This window comes from Oryx dammah, unplaced genomic scaffold, assembly GCF_014754425.2.
Source record: "Oryx dammah isolate SB20612 unplaced genomic scaffold, SCBI_Odam_1.1 HiC_scaffold_21, whole genome shotgun sequence".
NCBI lineage: Eukaryota > Metazoa > Chordata > Mammalia > Artiodactyla > Bovidae > Oryx > Oryx dammah.
The window spans coordinates 14647511-14670789 of NW_024070205.1; the positions used below are offsets into that span (position 1 = coordinate 14647511).

A 23279-nucleotide genomic window follows, 5' to 3' on the forward strand; every position below is an offset into this window, starting at 1 on the left:
TAAGGGAAGCGGCGCGACAGAGCACCCCCCTCTCAGGGATCACCTTGCGCTGACCTAGTTGAGCTGCGCAGGACGGAACCGCATAGGGCCGGGGAGAAGGGCGGGGCGGCGGGGGCGGGCCCATAGGTGGGCGGGGCCTCGAGGGCGATATTGCTGCGCTCGCCGGTCATTTGCCCGCTCTCCAGCCGGAAGCGTCGGGGAGGCGTTGGCGGCTGCGAAGACCGGTGCGAAGGCGGTTCACGTGGTGACGTGCTAGGGGGCTGCGGCTCGCGCGGGCCGCCGCGGCGGCAGTGTCTCCGGGACGCGCGTGGAGGTCGGTCGCTCAGGGCTGCTGTGCAGAGTTTCGCCGCCTGCGGTTCCAGCGCGGCTGTGCCAGCGAGCGAGCGAGCGAGCGAGCGAGCGGGTCTCGGCGAATTCCTGGTGCGCTCCCGGCCTCACAGGCTCCGCGGGGCTGTGCGCTCGTCCCCTCCTCGCTCGGTCGCTCCCTCCTTCGCGGCCTCGAGGCGCTTTCGGTTGGGCCGATTCCCGCCCGCTTTCTCCTGCTCCCTGTTGAAGATCCAGAGATGAGTTTTTTCATCTCTTCAGAGATGAACCAGGTAATCTGCGCTGATCCCACTGACGAGGCGGGGGAGGAAGGGCAGGGTGCAGCCAGACTCCGAGCTGGCGGATGGAGCGGGCGGCTGGGGTTTTAGGGTGGGAGGCGCGGAGCGGTGCGGGGTCCCCGGGGTGCAAGTCCGCAAGTCGCCGCAGCCGCTGCTCTCTGTGGAAGAGGAGCCGGCGCCGCGCGGACCCCGCGCTCCGGGCGCTGCCGTGGTTGTCCGGTCGCGTCAGCGGCCAAAGGCGGGTGGCGGGCCGCCTCGGAGAGCGCTGCGGCCGAAGAAGCAGGGCGGGAGGGACGAGAAGTTTTGGGTTGAGGAGGTCCTCGGGGGGCCTGGGTCAAGACCTTCCGGAAGGAGGGCGCGGGAATCTCCGTTTCTGCTGTCAGGAACCCCGCCTAGTGTGTATGTGGGGGGTGTCTGCCCGGGGTCTGGATTCTCTCCCGTGAGCCCTCGCAGGGCCCGGCGACTGTGGGCGGGGAGCCGGCCCAGGGCCCAGTCGGTGCTCCCTGGTCTGGGGTAGGGTGGCACCGCGCTCCCGATCGCCGTGGGCCGCGGGGTCCTTTGTTCCCGCTCCACGTTGCCCGCTTTTCTTGCCAAGCGCGGGGAGAAGGGGGCGGGAGGAGGGAGGGAGCTGCTGCCCTGACGTGTCGGCGCTGAATGACTGCGGGCCGGGCCAATCCCGGGCGGGAGTGTGCAGACGCTGGGCGCCTTGCCTCCCGGCCTTCGGAGTGGTCTCCGGCCGGGCTGCGCGAGGATGAAGGCCTAGGACTGCAGGGCTCTCCAGACAGTCACTCTGGGGCCCTCGCCGCTTTGTTTCCCATCCTCGCCGCACCCCCGCACCGCCCCTCCCCCGCCAAAAAAAAAAAAAATCATTAGAGAGGTTTGTTCTTTTTCCGTCGTTCTGCGCATTTTGCCTAGCGACTGGTTGTAAGCTCACGATGGTAAGAAGGTATCAGGCAGTAGGATCAGATTGAGGGTTAGCACTAGGGAAACTTGAACCACAGATACTTTAGAAATTTTACTTTTTCCCCAATACAAATTAGATCTATTGTTTGAGGCCGCTGCCTTTTCAAAAACTTTGAGGCCTATTAAAGGATTTATTTTGTTACCCAGTATCTGTTGTCAGTGATGGAGGGCTGGAACACCCTGGCATCAAGCTGTTCTTTGAGGACTGTGTGTGTGGTGACCTTCTGTCCACTAGTAAATAACAACTCGGCAAGCGTAGTACTACTATAAACAGTTCAAGTGTAGCAGGGACTAGACTGAGACAATATTTTCTTTCAATTATTCTAGCACTGGTGGTTAAGGAAAAAATATTAATGAATAGCTTTAGGCATAATCATGCTGAAACTTCTCCTGAAAGATGCTGAAGGAGCAGTCGTTATTTGTGTATCAGAAGGTGAGGCGTACACTTTAGAACTGGGTTGAGAATACCATAATTTAATACCAGCTGGCAGGCTACTTGTCAAATGTCTAATTTGTAGTGAGAGAAAACTGAACTAGCATCACTGACCTAAAAGAGACCCAGAATGATTTTCCTCTGTATTTTCCTAATATTTGAAATCTGTCATTAATTATTAATACATATTAATTTCTTAATTTATCTTGTAGTTCTGTTTTTCCACCTCTTGCCCTCAAAACAGTGTTCCAGGTTTTGTTTTCAAATTAGTGTCTTTTTGCTACTTACTTTGGAGTGGGGTTTTGTTTTTTCATGCTTGAAGAATGTTTTAGGTGACAGTTGAATATGTTTTGCAAATAAGTGTTTTGGTTTTTTATTTTAAAACGTTTTTCTGTTGGGGAACTGTCTTAATCATTGATGTTAGACGAAGTACCCCTAAAAATCATTTCACTGACTTTTCAACGTTACGGTTGTATACTCAAATCTACAAGAAGGTTGGGAATCTCCCCCTACCTTGTGCTTGGGAGTGTAAATGGAAGAATTAATGAATAAGGGAGTGATTTCTGTTTTCTGTCAGAACCACAGAAAATACATTCTTATATTCACCGGTGAACTTTAATTTGTTGTTGCTCTTGAGTCACTAAGTCTTGTCTGACTCTGCGACCCCATGGACTGCAGCATGCCAGGCTTCCCTGTCCTTCACTATCTCCTGGAGTTTGCTCAGACTCATGTCCATTGAGTCAGTGACACTATCTAACCATCTCATTCTCTGCCACCTTCAGGTGGAAATTTTAATTACCACCTTGTAAATGATTTCAAAACCTACACCTCACTATCCTTAACACTTTTGGCATCAACCTGGATGCCCAACAGGTACATCAGCCGTATAAATATCCCAAAGCAAATTCCTCTTTTCCTTCCCGACTTTAAGCATGAGGTAAACTAAAAATGTCTCTGTTATGCTTTTTGAGTTCTAAGTTTGATATTGAGTTTTATAATGATGCCAGATATCTTCTCTAAAATATCATTGTTGCCTTAGTTAGGATAAGCAAGGGTATAATAATTTCCCATGTTTTACCCATTCCTCCAGACCACCTCCACATTTCTACTAGTGTCTCTTGCCTCTGCTAAAAGTTCTGCTCTGTTTAAGTCATCTTAATGTTGATCTCTTACTTCCTCTCCTACTATTGACCATATGCATCCTGCAAACCGCAGTCTGTTGAAACAGAAATTGTTGCAGTTTCTGGAGTATTTGTGCCTTTCCTATCTTTCCCCCCTTTTGTGTGAAGTGTTTTCACTGCTTGGCTTGTCTGTCTTTCTGATTGGTCCGTTGGGTCATGAGCATCGCATTCCAAACTGTCTGCCATCTGTTTGGAGCCATAAGTGGGATGTAAGAACTACAGAACAACGAGGTGAATGGCATGGAGTGGGTGAGTGAGTTTGGTGAGTTTTGTTGTATATAGATGGATCATTTCAGATATTGGGAATCTATAACTTGTAGTTTTAAAAATATTTGGAGATTTTCTTTGTATTCAAAAGTCTTGTAATTCTTAAATAAGCTTGTAATTTGCCTTGAGGTTTTTTTAGGATGCTTTAAAAGTTTGATGATAACATTTTATTTCACTCTTACTGAAAGCCCAAGAATGTTGAGGGAGATCTATGGCTTTTTTTTTTTTTTTAACATCTCTTTGATAAGACTTACTGAATTGTATTTGGGTTAAGCTAATCTTTGGGGAGCTTTGGTAACATGTGAACTCCTGGGTTTTACTAAAGTAGTTTAATTATTTATATATGAGTCGTCTGTCTCTCTTTCCTTGCACTGACCAACTTAAGAAACTGAAGTGTATTTACCAGAATATATTGTACTTGACTTCAGTTTTCATTTTTAAAGTGGATTTGTCAAATGTGTTTTTAAAATATCAAATAAAATTCTAAATTTTATACTTTTCTATAAGCCTGGGATGTTGGAGCTTTTGCCTTGGCTTTTCAAATATTAAAAAAAAAAAAAAATTCTCCCCACATATTTGTTCCATCGAGTTTCAAAGACCAGATGAAGATCTATGAATTTTTGGAAAGGCTTAAAACTTAATTTGCTCATGCTGACTTTAGTGAGAGTGAATGTGAACTTTGAAAGACATGGTTTTTTGTAGGCAGAAGTTGATGTGACCTCCTCCAATTTGGGGATGGGTGAAAGAAGGGGCACACAGTGAGTGAGGCCACAGTAATTAAGTTTGTTGCATTAATTTAAATGTCAAGTGAACTTGAGTTAGCTTTTGAAATCAAGTAGGGTTGTACTAATCAGCAGACATCAAAGAGATGAGGTTCATATTGAGACCTTGCTTTACTAGAAAATCACCTAGTCCTACCCTGGTGGCTCGGATGGTAAAGAACCCACATGCAATGTGGGAGACCTGGGTTTGATCCCTGGGTTGGGAAGATCTCCTGGAGGAGGGAATAGCAACCTACTCCAGTATTCTTGCCTGGAAAACCCTCTGGACAGAAGAACCTGGCGGGCTACAGTCCATGGGGTCGCAGAGAGTCAGACATGACTGAACGACTAAACACACACTAATGTAGTAGCATTCTATTGCAAAACTAATAACATTGTACAAATGTGTATGGCAGGAGTTGCTCCAGATTTCCTCCAGTGAAGTGAACGTTGCTCAGTCATGTCTGACTCTTTGCGACCCTATAGACTTGGCCATGGAACTCTCTAGGCCAGAATACTGGAGTGGGTAGCCTATCTTTTCTCCAGTGGATCTTCCCAACCCAGGAATCAAACCGGGGTCTCCTGCATTGCTTGCGGATTCTTTACCAGCTGAGTCACAAGGGAAGCCCAAGAACACTGGAGTGGGTAGCCTTTCCTTTCTCCAGGGGATCTTCCCAACCCAGGAATTGAATCGGGGTCTCCCACATAGCAGGCGGATTCTTTACCAACTGAGCTATTTTCTCCCAAAGGACTAAAGTGATTTTTAACCATCTGGGTTTCTGTTGTTGTTTTCCAAGATAAATTTGAGGTAGAACTTTGAGTTATCAAATATACCCTCAGAGATCCTGTGAGTGTGATTCCACAGCACTGTGATAAAGCAGTCACATGAATTTTTTGGTTTCTCAGTGTATATAATAGTTATGTTTACACGATACTTGGGTCTGTTAAGTGTCCAAAGCATTGTCTTTAAAAACAACTTATATACCTTAGTTTAAAAATACTTTATTGCTGAAAAATGCTGACCATCATCTGACAATGCAGGGTTGCCCCGACCTTCAGTTTGGAGGGGGGGCGGGGAGCAGCGTGTGTCAAGTACAGCACTTTGGTAGAACTTTAGTCACTCGGTCGTGTCCGACTCTTTGCAAGCCCATGCACTGCATGTAGCCCACCAGGCTTTTCTGTCCATGGGAGTCTCCAGGCTAGAATACTGAAGTGGGTTGCTGTGCCCGCCTCCAGGAGATCTTCCCGACCCAGGAATCGAACCCCAGTCTCCTGCCTTATAGGCAGATTTCTTTACCATCTGAGCTACAAGGGAAGCCCAAAATACAGTGCAGTGAACTGCAGTAAAGCAAGATGTTTGTGTGTAGATGCCATTTTTTTATCCTTGATTAAATCAAGGTTAGTTTACAAAGAAATAACTGAATAAAACCGGTCAAGGCTTAAAATACTTACAAATCTCCATTTGTGTTTTCTCAGAGGGCATACACTGAAATCATTTCTAACATAATTTGCATAGAATGGTTCCCCCCTTTCACCCGTGCATAGATTTTCCTAACTTGGGCTAGGTATTGGCTGGAAATGTTTCAGGTTTCTTTTAGATAGTGTGTTCTCTCTGTACATAGAATTAAGAAGAGCTGAATTAGCTAATCTAGATGCAAGTGAACAGCAGAGGAAGTCAGTATTACACGATGCTATGAAATAGTTTCATTGCAGGTATAAGCATTGACAACAGTCCCAATTGGAGTCTGAATACTCAGGTTTCTTTGAGATAAAATCTAAGCTATGGAGAAAGCAGTGAAGGCATACAGGATTCAGGTTGTGCTACTGTTGAACTTAATACGGTAATTTGTTGAAATAGAACTAGATTAGCCTTTAAGGGGGTTCTGGGGTAAGAGACCATTCATATTAACACAATTGTTAGAGTTGTGGGCTTGATTGATGTATAAGAATCCAGGTAATTTTAAGATTTCCATTTTTAAAAGTATGCACATCTTTGAAATAATTTATTTAGTTCTGGTTTGCAGAATTAGACACTGGTATAATAGCAGTTCAGGTAATTAAAAAAAGAACCAGCTGACTTTGACACTTTAGTTAATGATGTGAAAATAAGGGGGAAAGACAAGGTAGGAGGATTGAGTGTGATTTCCTTGCAGATTTGATTTTGGTAGTTTATTACTGTATATGAGAAAAAATGATCACATAAAGCACAGACATTAATATTTTCCATTTTGTTTATTTAGTTTGGTTCAACAAATTACTTATCTTTATATTCAGGTTTCTAGGCTACTTGTTTGAGCGGGGTGGGGGGGTCGGGGGGGGGGGGCCAGTGGTGGGAAGGATACAAAGATAAACAAGACAGAGGCTCTGCTTTCAAGGGACCTTGAATCATGGAAGATAAGCAGGTACACAGCCCAGAACAGACCAGCTGGAAGATCACACACACACTTTCAGAGAGGGTGCAGTATGTGGAGGATGGAGAGGAACCGTTCTCAGCTGGGGGGATTTGGTGGGGGCTCTATGAAGGTAAAATGTCATCTGCAGAGGCTGTGGTAAGGGTATTCCAAGAAAACAAAACTTGAACAAAGGTACAGAGGTGAGGAAGTATGCAGAGCATGTTTGGGAAACAGTGTATCTGGTTTGACTGTAACATTGTGTCACGTCTGGAAATAATGAAGGTTGCTGCTGGCTGGTGAAAGCAGACAGACCACATGTTTGTGTATTAATTAGAATCTCACAGTAACAAATATTAGAATTAAACAATATTTGCTCAGAGGTTAAAGTGTCTGCCTGCATTGCTGGAGACCTGGGTTCGATCCCTGGGTTGGGAAGATCCCCTGGAGAAGGAAATGGCAACCCACTCCAGTATTCTTGCCTGGAGAATCCCATGGACGGAGGAGCCTTGGTGGGCTACAGTACAGTCCACGGGGTCACAAAGAGTCAGACACGACTGAGCGACTTCACTCACTCACTCACTCACTCACTCACATTTGTTCTTGTATATCTCACTTAAATGATAAGTTACTAGCTCCTGCTCTCTGTGGAGAGTTTTGTTTTGTTTTGTTTTTAAATCACCTGAGTGGTTGCAGGTTAAATGAAAATATTTATGTATAGTTACATTTGTATTATTTTCTGTATTGTGCCATTTATCTTGAAATGTCTTTAAGATCAGGATTTAGCATGATCTACCTAGATCAATTACATTCTTTGATCATTCTGAATATCCAAAAATTTTCATTATTACAGATTATGATGCATGATTATCACAGAAGAAATTCGTGTCTATAGCTTTAAAGGACTTGATTACATCATTTTCAAGCCTGATAGTTTTGGCATCACCATTAGAGCTTAAGACTCCTCTGCCTTCACTCCAACCACCTGTCTTCATACCTCGCCGAAGTGCTGAGTTTCCTTTGTCCTTGGATAATTTAAAGCATCCCAGAAATACAGTTCTCACCAGTATAACAGGTAAGTGAATATTCAGTGGTCAGTGCACACTTTTTTTCCCTAAAGACTGTGCCAAGTACACCAGCATCCTTTCATAATTTTTTTAAAAGACAGAGAAGTCAATAGTATTTGTAGGAAAAAAAAACTTTTTTCCTGTTGTTTTCTTTTTTGTAAACTGTTTTGAATTTAAATAAATCACTTACTTCAAACTGAAATCTTCTTTTACCACTTTTTGTACCATTTTGTGTAGCCAGTAGGCCATTTGTTCTAAAGAACATACATTTCTAACATGTATTGTTATGAGACAAGTAGTTTAGAATAAATGAAACTTAGAAAGGGAAGAGAATTTTTTAAACTATTTTAATTTTATTGCCAGATAGTCAATTTACAATGTTGTGTTAGTTTCAGGCATATAGCAAAGTGATTCAGTTACACATATGCATATAATTCTTTTCTCCTATGGGTTATCATAGAATATTGAGTAGAGCAAAGGGAACAGAATTTAAGTTAGTCTTATATCAGTTTTTCTCATTTGTGAGTAAAAGAGTGACTGTAGCCCCAATCCAAGGAATCTGTATGTAATGACCACTTCACATCCTTTGAGACTTTTCAGTTGCTTGTTGTATGGATTTGAGGAGGGCTGGGTTTCCATTTTCTTCCCCTTCACAGTGTGTGTACTAATAGAAACCTGGCCAAAATCGCTAGGATATCATACCACTACTGTACAAATTCCTAAAAAGACTTCGGACCAAAGTATAGGGGTGCAAAGGCTTGGACGTTCAGTGCCAGTGTTGTTTTAGCAATGTTCTTTGTGTGATAAAATTTTTATGTATTGTTGATAGGATGGAATTTGAAAATTAAAGATACTGTATTACTTTTCAAAACGTTATAAAAATCACCATTTATAAGTAAAAATAACTTGGCTTTATTTCTGCCCTTTAGCTAAATTTAAAAGGAAAAATGATTCCCAATGGATATTTAATGTTTGAAGATGAAAATTTCATTGAATCTTCTGTTGCCAAATTGAATGCCCTGAGGAAAAGTGGGCAGTTCTGTGATGTTCGACTTCAGGTATTTAAAACTTAATTGGAAACTTACAGAACTGATCTTTCATTACTGAAAACCGTATGTTCCTGGATTGGCTTATTTTCTCTCTCATAAGAGGCATTTAATGAAATAAATTTAAAAGACAGTGATTTACCTAGAAATGTAAGAGGAAGGGTACGATGTAGTAATTAGCTAGAGAAATACATAGTCCACAGTGCTTCTAATTTTAATGCCTGATGTTGCAGGTCTGTGGCCATGAGATGTTAGCACACAGAGCAGTCCTGGCCTGCTGCAGTCCCTATTTATTTGAAATCTTTAATAGTGACAGTGATCCTCACCGAGTTTCTCATGTTAAGTTTGATGATCTCAATCCGGAAGCTGTTGAAGTCTTGTTGAATTATGCCTACACTGCTCAGTAAGTTCTCTGAAGTACATCATATAACTAGGAAATGAAATTCCAAGTCCCTCTAAATTTATTTAAGAATCTGTGTTTTAAGGCCATAGTATGATAAATGATATAGAACCTTTTTTTTCCAATAGGTTGAAAGCTGATAAGGAATTAGTCAAAGATGTTTATTCTGCAGCAAAAAAGTTGAAGATGGACCGTGTAAAGCAGGTAGAGTAACAGAAGTAATATACACAAGGAGTAATGTTACTAGGGGGTCTTACTTCATAGAATTAGTTTGTATAATTTGTCGTAAAACATCTGTTGGTCTCAAGAACTTGAAAATGTCCCCTTTTCCTCCCTAGAGATGTGAGTATGTATATAATTTTAACTGTTTAGGTATAGTAACAGTCACACTTCCTCTTAGATAATTCAAGCTACAGTCTTGCTCTTTCAATAGCCTTCTCTGGTGGGGTATCCATGTCCGTCTCCGATAACATGAATTAAAACAGTCTTGACTGTTCTTAGTTAATCCTATAACTCATACCCTTAATTCTTGATTCTTCTACATTTCTCAGTTCTTCTTTAGAAGTTTTCTTTCTAGAATTTAATGCCACTGAGAAGTGGCATTAATAATTTATAGAAGAAAAAAAGGTTTTAATCCTGTAATGTAGGGTCAGTAAACTGCAAGTCTTAGGCCAGCTGCCTGGTTTTATAAAGTTTTATTGGAACGTGGCTCTCAAGCGCAGGTGGTCTATGGCTGCTTTCTACCTGCAGTGACAGAGTTGAAGAGTTGTGAGAAAGTATGGCCCACAAGCCTAAGCTGCTTACCATCTGGCCCCTTAGGAAGAAGTTTTCCTGTTCCCCTCCTCTCATGTCACTCTGCTTAAAAACCCTTCTGTGCTTGTAGCACATGTCCTTCAGGTTAGCATTCCAGGCTCTCCCTAATTTAATTGCTATTCCTCCAAAATATTTCCTGGTTTTCTTACCTTTTGTTCTGCTGCTGCTATTGCTAAGTTGCTTCAGTCGTGTCCGACTCTGTGCAACCCCAGAGACGGCAGCCCCCACCAGGCTCCCCCATCCCTGGGATTCTCCAGGCAAGAACACTGGAGTGGGGTGCCATTGCCTTCTAGCCAAACTAAGTTGTTGGAGCATCTTGCCTAGTACCTATCTGCATTCAACATCATTTCCCCTCTAGAGGCCAGTTCAGATAATCGCCTTTATGAAGCCTTGTCTGTCATTCTAGTGGGAGATCCTTGTCTGAACATTTCATGTACATTTTCATAGCATTTCAATTTATTGCATTTTAAACAACTTATGTATTTGTATGTTCTTCATTGCTGCTATTGTTTGTATACATGTATCCCTGGTAGCTCAGACAGTAAAAAATAACACCTGCAATGTGGGAGACCTGGGTTCGATCCCTGGGTTGGGAAGATCCCCTGGAGAAGGGAACGGCTACCCACTCCAGTTTTCTGGTTTGAAGAATTCCATGGACAGAGGATCTTGGCAGGCTACACTCCATGAGGTCACTAAGAGTCAGACATGACTGATTGACTTTGACTTCACTTCATTCTTCCTACAGTTTAACTTGTTCTATTAAGGCAGTGAATTTTTTTGATTAATTTTTATATTGTCGCATAGTACTTACAAAGAATATTAAATATTTGTTAGATAAAGTGTGTGTAAATGTTGACACTTGTATATTTTTTTCCCCAAGGTTTGTGGTGATTATTTACTATCCAGAATGGATGTTACCAGCTGCATCTCTTACCGAAATTTTGCGAGTTGTATGGGAGACTCACGTTTGTTGAATAAGGTTGATGCTTATATTCAGGAACATTTGTTACAAATTTCAGAAGAGGAAGAGTTTCTTAAACTTCCACGGCTAAAGGTAAAATCTATAAAGAATAAAGATGTGAAGATACAGAGGTATATACTATTTAGTTCCAAGAATGTAATCTTTGTTCATGTTTCAAGCAAGTGAGTAATGACTATGAAAATGACAGTTCATTGAAGTGACGTTATTTTTAGCAGTGCAATGGTTTCCTGCCTAGCAGTTTGTTTACTTTTCTTTTTTTGGCTACTGGTTTATAATTCTTATAAATTAGAATAAATGTGTGGAGTGTAATTGGGCATCTGTAACAGCTTTGTTATGAAATAGAGAATTAAGAGGCTCAACACTGATCCATGTGTCTTTGTTTTTTCCCCACTCTAGCTGGAGGTAATGCTTGAAGATAATGTTTGCTTGCCCAGTAATGGCAAACTGTATACAAAGGTAATCAACTGGGTGCAGCGCAGCATCTGGGAGAATGGAGACAGTCTGGAAGAGCTGATGGAAGAGGTTAGTTTTAAAGTAAATGGGACTCAACAGTTATTAAAAATGATTTTGCTATAACATGAAGGATTCCCTTTCACTTTTATTTTATAACAATGACCCTAAAGAATTTAAATTTTGCTATAGGTACCCCTAAGCTGAGAAACAGGGGGGGTGTCCAGGTGAGCTGAATGAACTGTTCAGTTTGGTCTTCTGCTTTTCTTTTTTTTATTTCTTTGCTTATTATGTGCTGTTAACTTTCTTTAAAGTAGCATGTAATTTGCTTTAGACATGGGAGGTGGTACTGAAATTTTCTGTAGATTCTTGATTTTTCTTCACAGGTTTTTGCTTTAAATTTGACAAGTAGGTAAAAGCTTCTAATGGTTGTTCCTCCCCATTGATTTATCTCCCCATAGGTTTATTAACAAAACTAGGATACCCAAGACTGAAGAAACAAGAAGAATCCTCAAGTGTATTGACACGTAAAGAAGCAGCAGTCCTGCCCCAGTTCTCCTAAGAAAAATCCGCTGTGGGCAGAGAACGATGATGATTTAATGGTGTTTACTCCTTTACAGGATTCTTATCTTTAAAGCTTTGTGTCTTGCAATGGTGTTGTTCATACGTAGAGTCACTCACTTCACTTGGGCTACCTTTTAAAAAATACACACGGAAGAATCGACGGAGAAATGATGGGAATTAAACATGCAGGTGAAACAGTGGAGTTGACCTTGAGTTTATCCCTCCACTTAAGCCTTTCAGATACACGAAAGGCTTATTACCAAACCGGTTAGGCCTTTAGAAACCCAGTTATCATTATACTCTAAAAAGGCGAAGAGGTGATCTTTAAATTCTGTCTGGTTTCCCACTTGAAAATCAGATGCATTAGCCATGTGTTTGCATCTGTTAAGGGAAGTAGCTGTGCAGGTTGTTTGAACTCTTGCATTTGTGTGTTTTTTTTATCTCTTTTTTTGACATTGCCTGCAAGACAGAAATATGTTTATACATATTAAACCACTTATCTTCAAAGGTGTAAACCATATTCAGTATTTTATTGTAAATATGTACATTCTTTAAGAGTATATATATTGTACTGGTCTCTTTTTTTTCTTAATGCTGTATCATGGAAGCTATGAAAAAAATGAAGATTTCTTTCAAGCCAACCAAGCCAAGGACTCTTCAGCCAGTATTAGAAGATTCTGTATCTTATTTTTTATTTTTATTTTTTAAATTTTTACCACCATGACGTGTTTTCTTTACTTTGGGGATCCTGCCAGAGTAAGATGTCAAGAATTCAAGAAGCACACTGGAGGTTACCGTGAGGCGTGGTGTGATCTGCAAAGTAGTGGAGTAGCCATGGAGACAGTAGCCACATGGGTGTTCTGTTGCTGTTTTGCAGGTTCAAACCTTGTACTACTCAGCTGATCACAAGCTGCTTGATGGGAACCTACTAGATGGACAGGCTGAGGTGTTTGGCAGTGATGATGACCACATTCAGTTTGTGCAGGTACACAGTGCACATCTGAGGTAACCTCAGGTTAAAGTTTGATTAGAGTATTTTACAGTATACTGAAATTTTCCTTTAATAAAGGAAAGTGAAAGAACGTCATTGGTATAACTGGACAGAAACATTTGCGGGAGAAAAACCAGCCTATCTTTCTTAGCATTACTACCAGTTTTGCCACATAAAAAGAAATTAACACAGCAAACTATTTAAACATTTAAATTATTTTTTTTGTCTCGATCAAATAGGATTTGCAAGTAGTAAGAAAAAGGGCCAATAAGATGAAGCAACATAGAAATTCTTTGGTTTTTTGGTTGGACTATAAAAAATAGTTGTCAGAGGAATGACTGTTAAACCTAAGTTTTATAAATCTAGGTATAAACTTTTTTTGTTTATGGGTAAATAACATAGAGAAGAGAGTACAGATTATAAGTGTCAAGTGGTAAACCCCTTGGTTTAGAAACTTCTTCGATGAAGAAGAGAAGATTTCAAGCATTCTGTAAGCCTTCTTCTTGCCCCCTTCGCAGTCACTTGCCCTACACTACCCCAAGGGGAGCCATTATCTGAACTTCTGAAACATTACCTTAGTTTGCCCATGTTTGAAATTTATGTAAATGGTTATACAGTATGTATTGTGTTTGTTTGGCCTTTAGCTCAGCATTGTATTTGTGAGGGATGAGCTATAAAGTAGGCTGAGTTGACCCAAATTAATGGATGTTTCCCTTTAGTAATTAAAAGGTAAATGGTAGACTCAGAAAACAACCTATATGGTGATATTATTAGGTGTTCTATGTCAGTAGTGGCTGAATATTTTTATTTTCACAGAAGTTTTGGGGTGTAAATTTGTGCATTCTGAACGTTGAGGCTATCTTTCCCCTTGTCTCCAAACATCATAGGTTGACTTTTTTTTTTTTGAGTACTCTTTCATCAGGCAGTGGTTGAGTGCCTACTAAGTAGAAGGCCATGATGTTACCTAAGAGGGCCCCCAAATGTGTAAGAGACAGTTTCTGCTTCCAGGACCTTACAGGAGGAGGTAAATCAGAACAGACCAATAAGCATTCCCTACAAAAGACATTCAGGGAGGGTAGAACAAGAGAGGAAAAACCAGGGAAATTTCACAATGGAGGCAACATTTGAGCAGTCTAAGGACATAGAAGAGTTTGCATGGCAGATAGAGGTGTGTCAGGTAGCAAAGGATACCTGGACAAGGAGATTCTCTTGGAGTTGCAGGTCTCACAACTGGAAAAGTCGGTAAATATAGTCTGATTGGGGCTTCATACTTTATTCTACAAGTAGTGGGGGGCTTTCAAAGAATTTTAGACAAGGGAGTAGAGTGATCTGAGCAAACGCATTTCATAACTTTAATAACAGTGAAAAACTGGGCAACAGTCCAGCAGCAGGGGGACTGGTCAAATTATGGTTGCTTCCATACTGCCAAGATCTATAAGTTCATTAGTCATATTTTAGAGTGTCATATTTTAGACAGTGAACTGTTAGGTGGCATTCTCTGGGTTGTGGAATTCCAGCTGATTTGGGGGAGGTGGGGGGTGGTTTGTTTTTCACTTACTAAAAGCATCAAATCCTATTTTATGACCAGGTACAGAGGATAGAGGAAAGCTTGTGAGACTATAGACTATTACAAGCAGTAGTAGTAGTTCAGGTTAAAAAAAAAAAAAAGATGATGAGCCTTGATTTGAGGAGAAGGGAAAAGGGTAGACTATAGATGTTTCTAGTTGCAAAGGTCCTTAGTGACTGTTGGGGAAAATCAAGGAAAAGGAAGAATTTGAGGGTGAGCAGGATCCTGACAAGTGTGACTCATTCAAAGGACGTGCCGTGAATAGAGATAATGAAGTAAGAAGGAAGGGGAGACACTAGGCTTCAGAAATAGGAAGTGAGGTTGAGAAGTAGCCATTAGCCTCAGAGTGGTGGTCAAGCTAGCTAACATAGGAGAAAAAAGTCTGAAAGACTGAATTGTTGACCATGTTAAATCATACTTAGAGGGGATGTGGAAAGGTCAGGGGGTTCTCATCTATACTGGTTTTAAGGAAGCGACTCTGTAACCTTTAATGGTTGTAATTTCCCAAAAGTTACTAAGGTTAAGAAACCCTTAGCTTGAGAAGTGCTGGTGGCTGAAAGAGCCACCAGGGACCACCCCCTTGGGGAGGGGAGTTCAGAGGCAAAGTGCAGGCCAGTGGGTGTGCTGATGGGAAGAGTTGATATGGGAAAGTTGGAAGATAAAGGAAAGAATTAGGTTTGAAAATGTTCTGGAAGAAATATAAAAGAGTTGACCAGCATTTCTGTATAAGGCTTGTAGTTAATAACACTAAGTAGTCATCCTTGTTACCATGCTTTTTTCTTTCACATTGATTTTTCTCTCAAAGTCTTACATTAGAATAGTTTTCTTAACTGCAGTAAAAGCCATCATCATCTTGTGTTACTTCGGCTTCCTTTTTCCCACAGATTGGGATAGGGTTTTATGTACCTTGTAATTGCTATTAGCAGAGGATACAAACAAGACTATCATAGTATAAAAAAGTGGCTTTATACTCAGAATTCCCAATTTTTATTGTTTTATTGCCTTACACATTGTATATCTTCTGATTTTCAGTATTTTTGTCTATCATATGGATAAGTGTATTGCCCTTCCTGAATTAAGAGATGATATGAATAAAGTACCCAATAATACCTAGGTACATAATGTGTTCAATGGAATTTGATAAAAACCATTACCATGATACATTCTCTGTCTTCTCTCAAAATAGCCTCTTATACTACAACCACATTTGCTGAATTGCCCACACCAAACTTGATAGTTTTTTCCCCAGCTTCAAGTAGCTACCAGAATCTTTTTCTCTATTGTCACATGTCCTTCTTCTTCCACTCTAAAGAGAAATTTCCTTTAGAGATCCTACCTACCCATGTGGCTCTGGCCCTGGGGACCAAAATAGATGAGCAAACTTGGCCAGGTACTAAAGGTGGTACCTGTTCATTCAGCAGGCACTTCCTGCCAGGGTAGTCTTTATTCTTCTGAGGCCTTGTGATCATATTCCTTAGAAGTATTTAGGGCTCAAGGAATTGGAAGAAAACCATCAAAGGGAACTAGTACACAAGGGCACAGTGTAATCATAGTCATTTGGAAATTTGCAGCTTTGCTCGTTTCTCCCCCTTTTATGTTCCTGTGTATCCTTTTATGAATGTTTGCTTCTGTTAGTGTTACTGCTTTATTAATTTCTGAGTACCATTTTTTACTTTTGTGTTTTTATGTAGTTTTATTTATCTGGGCTTCCCTGGTAGCTCAGATGGTAAAGAATCTGCCTGTAATGTGGGAGACCTGGGTTCAAACCCTGGGTCGGAAGATCCCCTGGAGAAGGGAGTGGCAACCCACTCCAGTATTCTTGCTGGAAAATTCCATGGACAGAGGAGCCTGACGGGCTACAGTCCATGGGGTCACAAAGAGTTGGACACAACTGAACGACTCACACTTTTACTTGTCTAAAAAACCACTCTATAATACCTTTAGGGCAATCCTAAAGAAATATAGTTGTAAATGTTTCTTGTAGTTGCCACTTTTTTCCTATAAAATAACTTTCAGAGATTGGATGGATATGTCTGCTCACTTTGCTAACGTTGTATGAAGGATGACACCAGTACATATGATTTAGTTAAGTTTAGCAGTTTCATGGAGATAGTGAGTTAAATGTATTCTCTCAGTTAATTGTTGCTATTTTAGATTTATAACATATTTCGGGAGATTCTATACTTAAATATAAAGACTGTGAGCTTACGTGGATTATGAGGGAGGAGGTTCCTTTTGTTCTTCCCTTGAGTATTTTGCTACTTGATCTGCAATGTTTTCTTAATTGTTGAACTTGAGCTTTTTCTTGACCAGGGTAGGTACAGTTGTTTCCTTACTAAGTGGAGGTGGAAGAATGCCAGTGGCGCGTGTCAGTCAGGAAGTGCTGGTTTGTGTTCAGTCTAGGTGTGCAGTGAACGTCATGCGTGAGTGGAGGGCACTGAGTGTCCAGTGCTGTGGACTAGCTGAGGAGCACAGGTGCACCAGGCATGGTCTTCAGCTAGGTTTCTGTAGCTGCCTTTTGATTTTGCAGAAAAAGCCACCACGTGAGAATGGCCATAAGCAGATAAGTAGCAGTTCCATTGGATGTCTGTCTTCTCCAAATGCTACAATACAAAGCCCTAAGCATGAGTGGAAAATCGTTGCTTCGGAGAAGACTTCAAGTAAGTGTATTACACTTGTCAGATTGCCTTTGGTTTATTTCTTTTTAAGAAGGAGTTTTAAGTTAGAACCATATCAAGTTGATTGAGGAAAAAACTCAGAAGCAACTAAATTTGGAAAAGAGTAGCAGGTCATCCCTGTCTGGAGTCTGGAGTCCAATGCAGGATCACCACAGCAACCGAAAGTAATAAACAATTGCATCTTTAAAAACACAGAACTCTTGTGCTTACAGATAACACTTACTTGTGCCTGGCTGTACTGGACGGTATTTTCTGTGTCATTTTCCTTCATGGGCGAAACAGCCCACAGAGCTCACCAACAAGTACTCCAAAACTTATTAAAAGTTTAAGTTTTGAGATGCACCCAGATGAGCTCATAGAGAAGCCCATGTCTCCTATGCAGTATGCACGATCTGGTCTGGGGACAGCAGAGATGAATGGCAAACTCATAGCTGCAGGTAAGAACAGAAGAATGAGTGACTTAGCCAAAAGCTTTAACTGGCTAAGTCTTTTAAGCAAATATTTACGCTTGCTTATGACGTGCAAATTTCGGAAGACAGGGTTTAATATGCCTTCTTCTCTGGCATTCCACTTTATCACATTCTAAGATGACAGAGAGTCAGTACTGTTATAGCGCCTTGTCTTCAAGTTAATGTCTGTCTCTAATTCCTTAAAAACTATAAAGTAAGTGTCTCCTAATTTTCAAGCCAAGACAAAGCAGTTTACTTACACTGATAATTTTGTCATTCAGCAATAACAGGCACTTAGTTAAAATGGGGCCTTATTAAGTTTGTGGATGAAAATTCTTTTTCTCATTTTGTACAGATTACTTGAAACGTTCTAGACCAAAAACCCTGGGCCAGTTTAATATTTTAAACATAACTGTTTGTGGTTCTTATACCAGGTGGCTATAACCGAGAGGAATGTCTTCGAACAGTTGAATGCTATGATCCACACACAGATCACTGGTCCTTTCTTGCTCCCATGAGAACACCAAGAGCACGATTTCAAATGGCTGTACTCATGGTAAGTATATTATTTTGCAGAAAGAAGCAGCCCACATTTAGCACTTTCTGCTAACTTCACAATGGCAGAAATGCTAATCTCTTGCTTTTGGCTTAGGGCCAACTCTATGTGGTAGGTGGATCAAATGGTCACTCAGATGACCTGAGTTGTGGAGAGATGTATGATCCAAACATAGATGACTGGACTCCTGTTCCAGAATTGAGAACTAATCGTTGTAATGCAGGTAATACTTTTCTGCTGAGATAATCAAATACTTAAACCGTACTTAAGTATGATGATTATCAATTTTTAACCTTACTTTATAATCACGTAGGAGTGTGTGCTCTGAATGGGAAATTATACATTGTTGGTGGATCAGATCCGTATGGTCAAAAAGGACTGAAAAATTGTGATGTATTTGATCCTGTAACAAAGTCATGGACGAGCTGTGCACCTCTTAACATTCGTAAGTTGATTTTCTTTTTAAGTATTTTTTTTTTAAGACCTCTGAGTCAGCGGTATGTGCAGTGCACACTTATAGTTTTGGGAGATACAGTAATAATTTTGGTTTGACTTGATCTTATAGGTAGACACCAGTCTGCAGTCTGTGAGCTTGGTGGTTATTTGTACATAATTGGAGGCGCAGAGTCTTGGAATTGTCTGAACACAGTAGAGCGTTACAACCCTGAAAACAACACCTGGACTTTAATTGCATCCATGAACGTGGCTAGGCGAGGAGCTGGAGTGGCTGTTCTTGACGGTGAGTGTTGGGATTTGGAGAGTTGAGGAATGGGTAGTGGCAAGAGTTTGTTCTAAAATTCCAAGAGAATGTCAGTAATAAATATGCACTGTTGTAACTAAGAGTTCAGAAGCAGCCATCGTTTCTGACGCAGTGAGGGTTGGTGGCTTGTCTTTTAGAGGTTTCTAATAATCAGAGACTCGGTACTGGGTATATAGCATAAATATATTCACCTTCTTCCATAAATCATACTCCTGATGCCTCATCTTGGAGTTTGAGTTTGTTTCTTTAGAGCAAGAATTTGTAAAACAAAGGAAATACTAATCATCTAGTTTACTCCATGCCTAATTGAAAGCAAAACAAGTCTTTCCAAATCATTTTATATAGACAGCTTTCTTTTCACATCCATTTTATTGATTTACATATTTATTTTGGAACAAAGCTTGTGGCTCTATTGGTAAGAGCCTAAGTGTGTAGGCACACCAATAAGTAGCCCACTGGTCTGCAGCCTTGGGCCTAGGGAGCCTTGTCAATTCTTTCATAAGTACATGGACACAGGTAGGCTAAGTGACAATCAGAGGAGAAAATAAGGATTTTGAGAATCCCTAATAAAGTTTTTTCCCTAAGCTACAGAGAATATTTAATGCTAACATTTTATTTGAAAGTAATTTAACAATTAACTGCCTATGTATATATGAAAATAGTTCATTTCATTGCCTGTTTCCAAGAAGAAATTTCTGTAGCAAAACCATTTTATATCATTGGAAAGGTCTAGAAAATGTTCAGTTATTTAAGCCTTCTTTCCTGTAATCTTCATTCTTGTGCACTGGACTAATAGAAAACTTCTAGTGCACTCTAGGCAAGTTGTCTAACTTCTTGGTTCTTCATTTCTTCATCTGTGAAATGACAGTAATAGAAACAACCTCATAGAACTGTTGTGAGAATTACACTTCCTTTAAATTGCCTGACTTACATGTGCAAATGGGTTTTTATCAATTTTATTCCATTGTATTCCCAGCTTCTAGGGAATGCTTGCCACATTTAGTTAGGATGAACGGGCTTTTCTACTGAGAACCACTGATTTTAGCAAAAGACAGATTTAAGGGTTTCTTTCTTAGCCTCTCCAGATTAACCTTGTCTCTCTCTCTTAGGAAAACTGTTTGTAGGTGGTGGCTTTGATGGTTCTCATGCCATCAGTTGTGTGGAGATGTATGACCCAGCTAGAAATGAATGGAAGATGATGGGAAACATGACTTCGCCACGGAGCAATGCTGGGATTACAACTGTAGGGAACACAATTTATGCAGTGGGAGGATTTGATGGCAATGAGTTTCTGAATACGGTGGAAGTCTATAACCTTGAGTCAAATGAGTGGAGCCCCTATACCAAGATTTTCCAGTTTTAACAAATTGAAGACCCTTTCAAACTAACAGGCTTAGTGATGTAATTGTGTTTAGTAGAGGTACACTTTGTGAATAAGGAGGGTGGGTGGGTATAGATGTTGCTAACAGCAACACAAAGCTTTTGCATATTGCATATTATTAAACATGCTGTACATACTTTTTGTGTTTATTGGGAAAGGAATGCAAAGATGAAGGTCTGTTTTGTGTATTTTTAGGACTACTTTGGTTACTTTTTGGAAGTTGATATTGTAAAAGAATAAACCAAGAATTGATTGGGCACGTCATTTCAAGAAGTCCCCTCTCCTCCACATTTGTTTTGCCAGTTTGCACATTAAATGACTCTTTCTCCTCAAATGTGTATTATGGGGCAAGAGGGGTAGGGTAAGATATAGGCAGTTGGGTTGTTTTTTAAAGGCCCTTTTTCAGTAACTGGAACACTCTACAACAAAGAGACTTATTTAACTAGATGACAGTGACTATTTTTGTTTTTATTAAAAGGAAGCTTACATGCCTACCAAGGTTTAATCTTTTATGATTGCCTTTTTATAACTTTTTGTATTCTTAGCAGAGTACTTTCTTTACCTGTTGAAGTTAACGTGTCACAGGTTCAAATTACTGAAGCAGAGTGGCAGTCTTAAAAGTATGCAGTGAAGTGTTTTATACTCCCAGAATACAAACTTCAGAACTTTTGCCTTAGCTACAGGTTTGTTTTTTTTTCGAGAATGCAATACCAATGTTTATTTGAATGGGGTTGCTGAACAGTAACATGGCTGTGATTTTTATTTGATACACTGTTTTTAAATACTTTGACTTCTTTGGGGGTATATTTTATATAGCAAACACTCAATATTATATGTAACAGTAAAGAACAGTGAAGTATTTTATCTTCTAAATAATTCCTATTTTTTATCATTAACAAAACAATCCTAAAATAGCAGTCCTTGATTGTGGGGAAAAAATTACCTTAAACTGTATTGGGTTTACGAATGCAGCCTTATCAGAACTATGTTTTTGTTCAGTTTTTCTATTCATATGGATAAATACTGATTGGAGTGGTGACTTGGTATTATGTAATGCTACACATATAACTTATGGTGCCAAAATTAGAACATCCTAATGCTTGCTGTTGATGCAAACATATTAAAGGTACTTTGCAGGAAATCCTTGCACCATGGGATTACTATCCAAAAGTTGTTTGTGTTCTTTTTCATTACTAAAAGTTTTGGGGGGAGATTTAAAAAAATATTTCCCCAGTAACAATGAGCTTAAGGTATTTGTGGGAAAATACTTACCTGGTATCTTACATCTGAAATAAGGACTGTTGTTTGGGGGGTTTTTTTGTTTGTTTTTTTGCTTCTCTCTGAGGAGGCAAAGAGGCACATGGGAATCTCATGAGCTAACTGGGACAATATAACTATCCAGTGTCTAAGTTGGGTTAAGAAAATTAGGTTTTTTCCCCAAGTGTTCCACTGGTGCTTTGACACCTTATTTCACTCCTCTGTTCCACAAAGAACCACCAAGAAAGGAAATCAGTTTGCCTGGTGGCTCTGTAGTTCCTGACTATCACTAGTTTCATTCCAGACTAAAACTAGGTTGGCAGATTTGAATCTGTCTAATATGATGACTTTTTAAAATAGTTCTGTGTATGTTTTATTTATTTAGCACAAGGAAATAAAATTTTACTGGAGGGGGTCACCATGAAATCCTTGAAATCACTTCTCAATTCCTAGGTAACATGCTAATGCAAATAATATGTGGGAATATTTTGGTCAAAGTTTTATCATATTACCATTGATGCCACTGGTAGCTAAAATTATGTTCTTTAAGTATATTTTGAATATAAGAAGTTTCCATAAAGGGGGAAAAAATGCTCTTTGACCAGTTGTTCCTGTTTATCTGCACTTAAAAGGTTTTTTTTTTTTTTAAAGATCAGGAGAAAATGGCATAGCTTCAGTGTAAGTTAAAGAATTTGTTTTTGGGTTTTTTTTGCCAATGTGGGTTTCGGAGTAGTTTAGAAATGATATTGGTTAATAACCACTCTCAATCATATTAATGCATGAAACATACCCGATTCCTAAAACAGTAACAAAAACTATAAAATACCTGTTTGAATTAACAGAACAATTGATTATACTCAAGTATGAATTTTCTTTTATTGTGATTTTCAAGGATAGGGCTTTGATATTTGGCCTCTAAGTATAGAGTTTTACATATTTTACCATTTTCAACATGTAGAGTTCCTTACATAATCATATTTTATTAGGGAAGAGAATTTGGGAGTATGATTAGTGTAAGAATCCTTGCTAGCAAGGGACAGGGAGGCCTGGCATGCTGCAGTTCATGGGGTCACAAAGAGTCAGACACGACTTAGTGATTGAATGACAAGTATACCCTATAATCTGTAAAAACCCTATAAAGTTTTAAGGGGGTAGGCAAAGGAGACATATAGGACATTACTGCATCTCCACAGTTACAGTTACAAGACTGTGAGTCACAGACAACAGTCTCCATAGTATTAGTATTTTTTGTATCTTGCTTTGTTTCAAAAAATTTGAAGAGTCTCCCACTGAGAAAACAAGGAAATATCAATATATGAATCTCATATACTTAGTAAGGCCAGGCCACACAAATTCGGGCCTGTTAGCAGGAAACCCACTGACTAAATCATCTGAAGGCAAATAACTGTGAAGTACCAGTTTTCTTCATAAAAGACCAGAAGTTTCTCAAGAGTCTTAAAGATGAGTAATACTGATAACTGAACAGTAAGTACAGTAGATACAGAGCGGGATGTGCTCAAGTGCACGTCATGGCTTCAAAATATTTAGGCTTCTCTGTTAGAAGCTCAGTACTCTATTAGGGGTTTGAATAAGGGTGAGAAGCAAAGTTCAGTTATTAAGCTGGGTATATCTAGGGTTGATATCTTGTAGGAATACAAGAATCTAAAAAGGGCATATGTCTGAATAGACGGCAAAACATTGCTCAGAGAGAATAATGGGAC

General features: G+C 40.0%; 1 protein-coding gene across 1 annotated transcript; it reads left to right on the top strand.

The window, feature by feature from the left end:
• Window positions 1-176: 176 nt before the first annotated feature.
• On the top strand, window positions 177-21471 carry LOC120880458 (influenza virus NS1A binding protein). The gene is made up of 15 exons (XM_040263803.1): window positions 177-596; window positions 7451-7672; window positions 8594-8722; window positions 8944-9113; window positions 9239-9314; window positions 10804-10977; window positions 11302-11427; window positions 12797-12904; window positions 17008-17137; window positions 17368-17592; window positions 18039-18160; window positions 18257-18383; window positions 18474-18605; window positions 18726-18899; window positions 20030-21471. Exons 3-15 carry the CDS (start codon window positions 8612-8614, stop codon window positions 20281-20283), a joined length of 1929 nt encoding a protein of 642 aa, XP_040119737.1. The 5' UTR covers window positions 177-596; window positions 7451-7672; window positions 8594-8611; the 3' UTR covers window positions 20284-21471.
• The last annotated feature ends 1808 nt before the right edge of the window (window positions 21472-23279 follow it).

Excerpts from the sequence above, each read along its gene's own strand:
- LOC120880458 (XM_040263803.1), top strand. The coding sequence starts at position 8,612 with ATGATTCCCAATGGATATTTAATGTTTGAAGATGAAAATTTCATTGAA. Across the intron at positions 10,978-11,301 it reads TTAAACTTCCACGGCTAAAG|CTGGAGGTAATGCTTGAAGA; the intron begins GTAAAATCTATA and ends TCCCCACTCTAG. Across the intron at positions 17,138-17,367 it reads TGCTTCGGAGAAGACTTCAA|ATAACACTTACTTGTGCCTG; the intron begins GTAAGTGTATTA and ends TTGTGCTTACAG.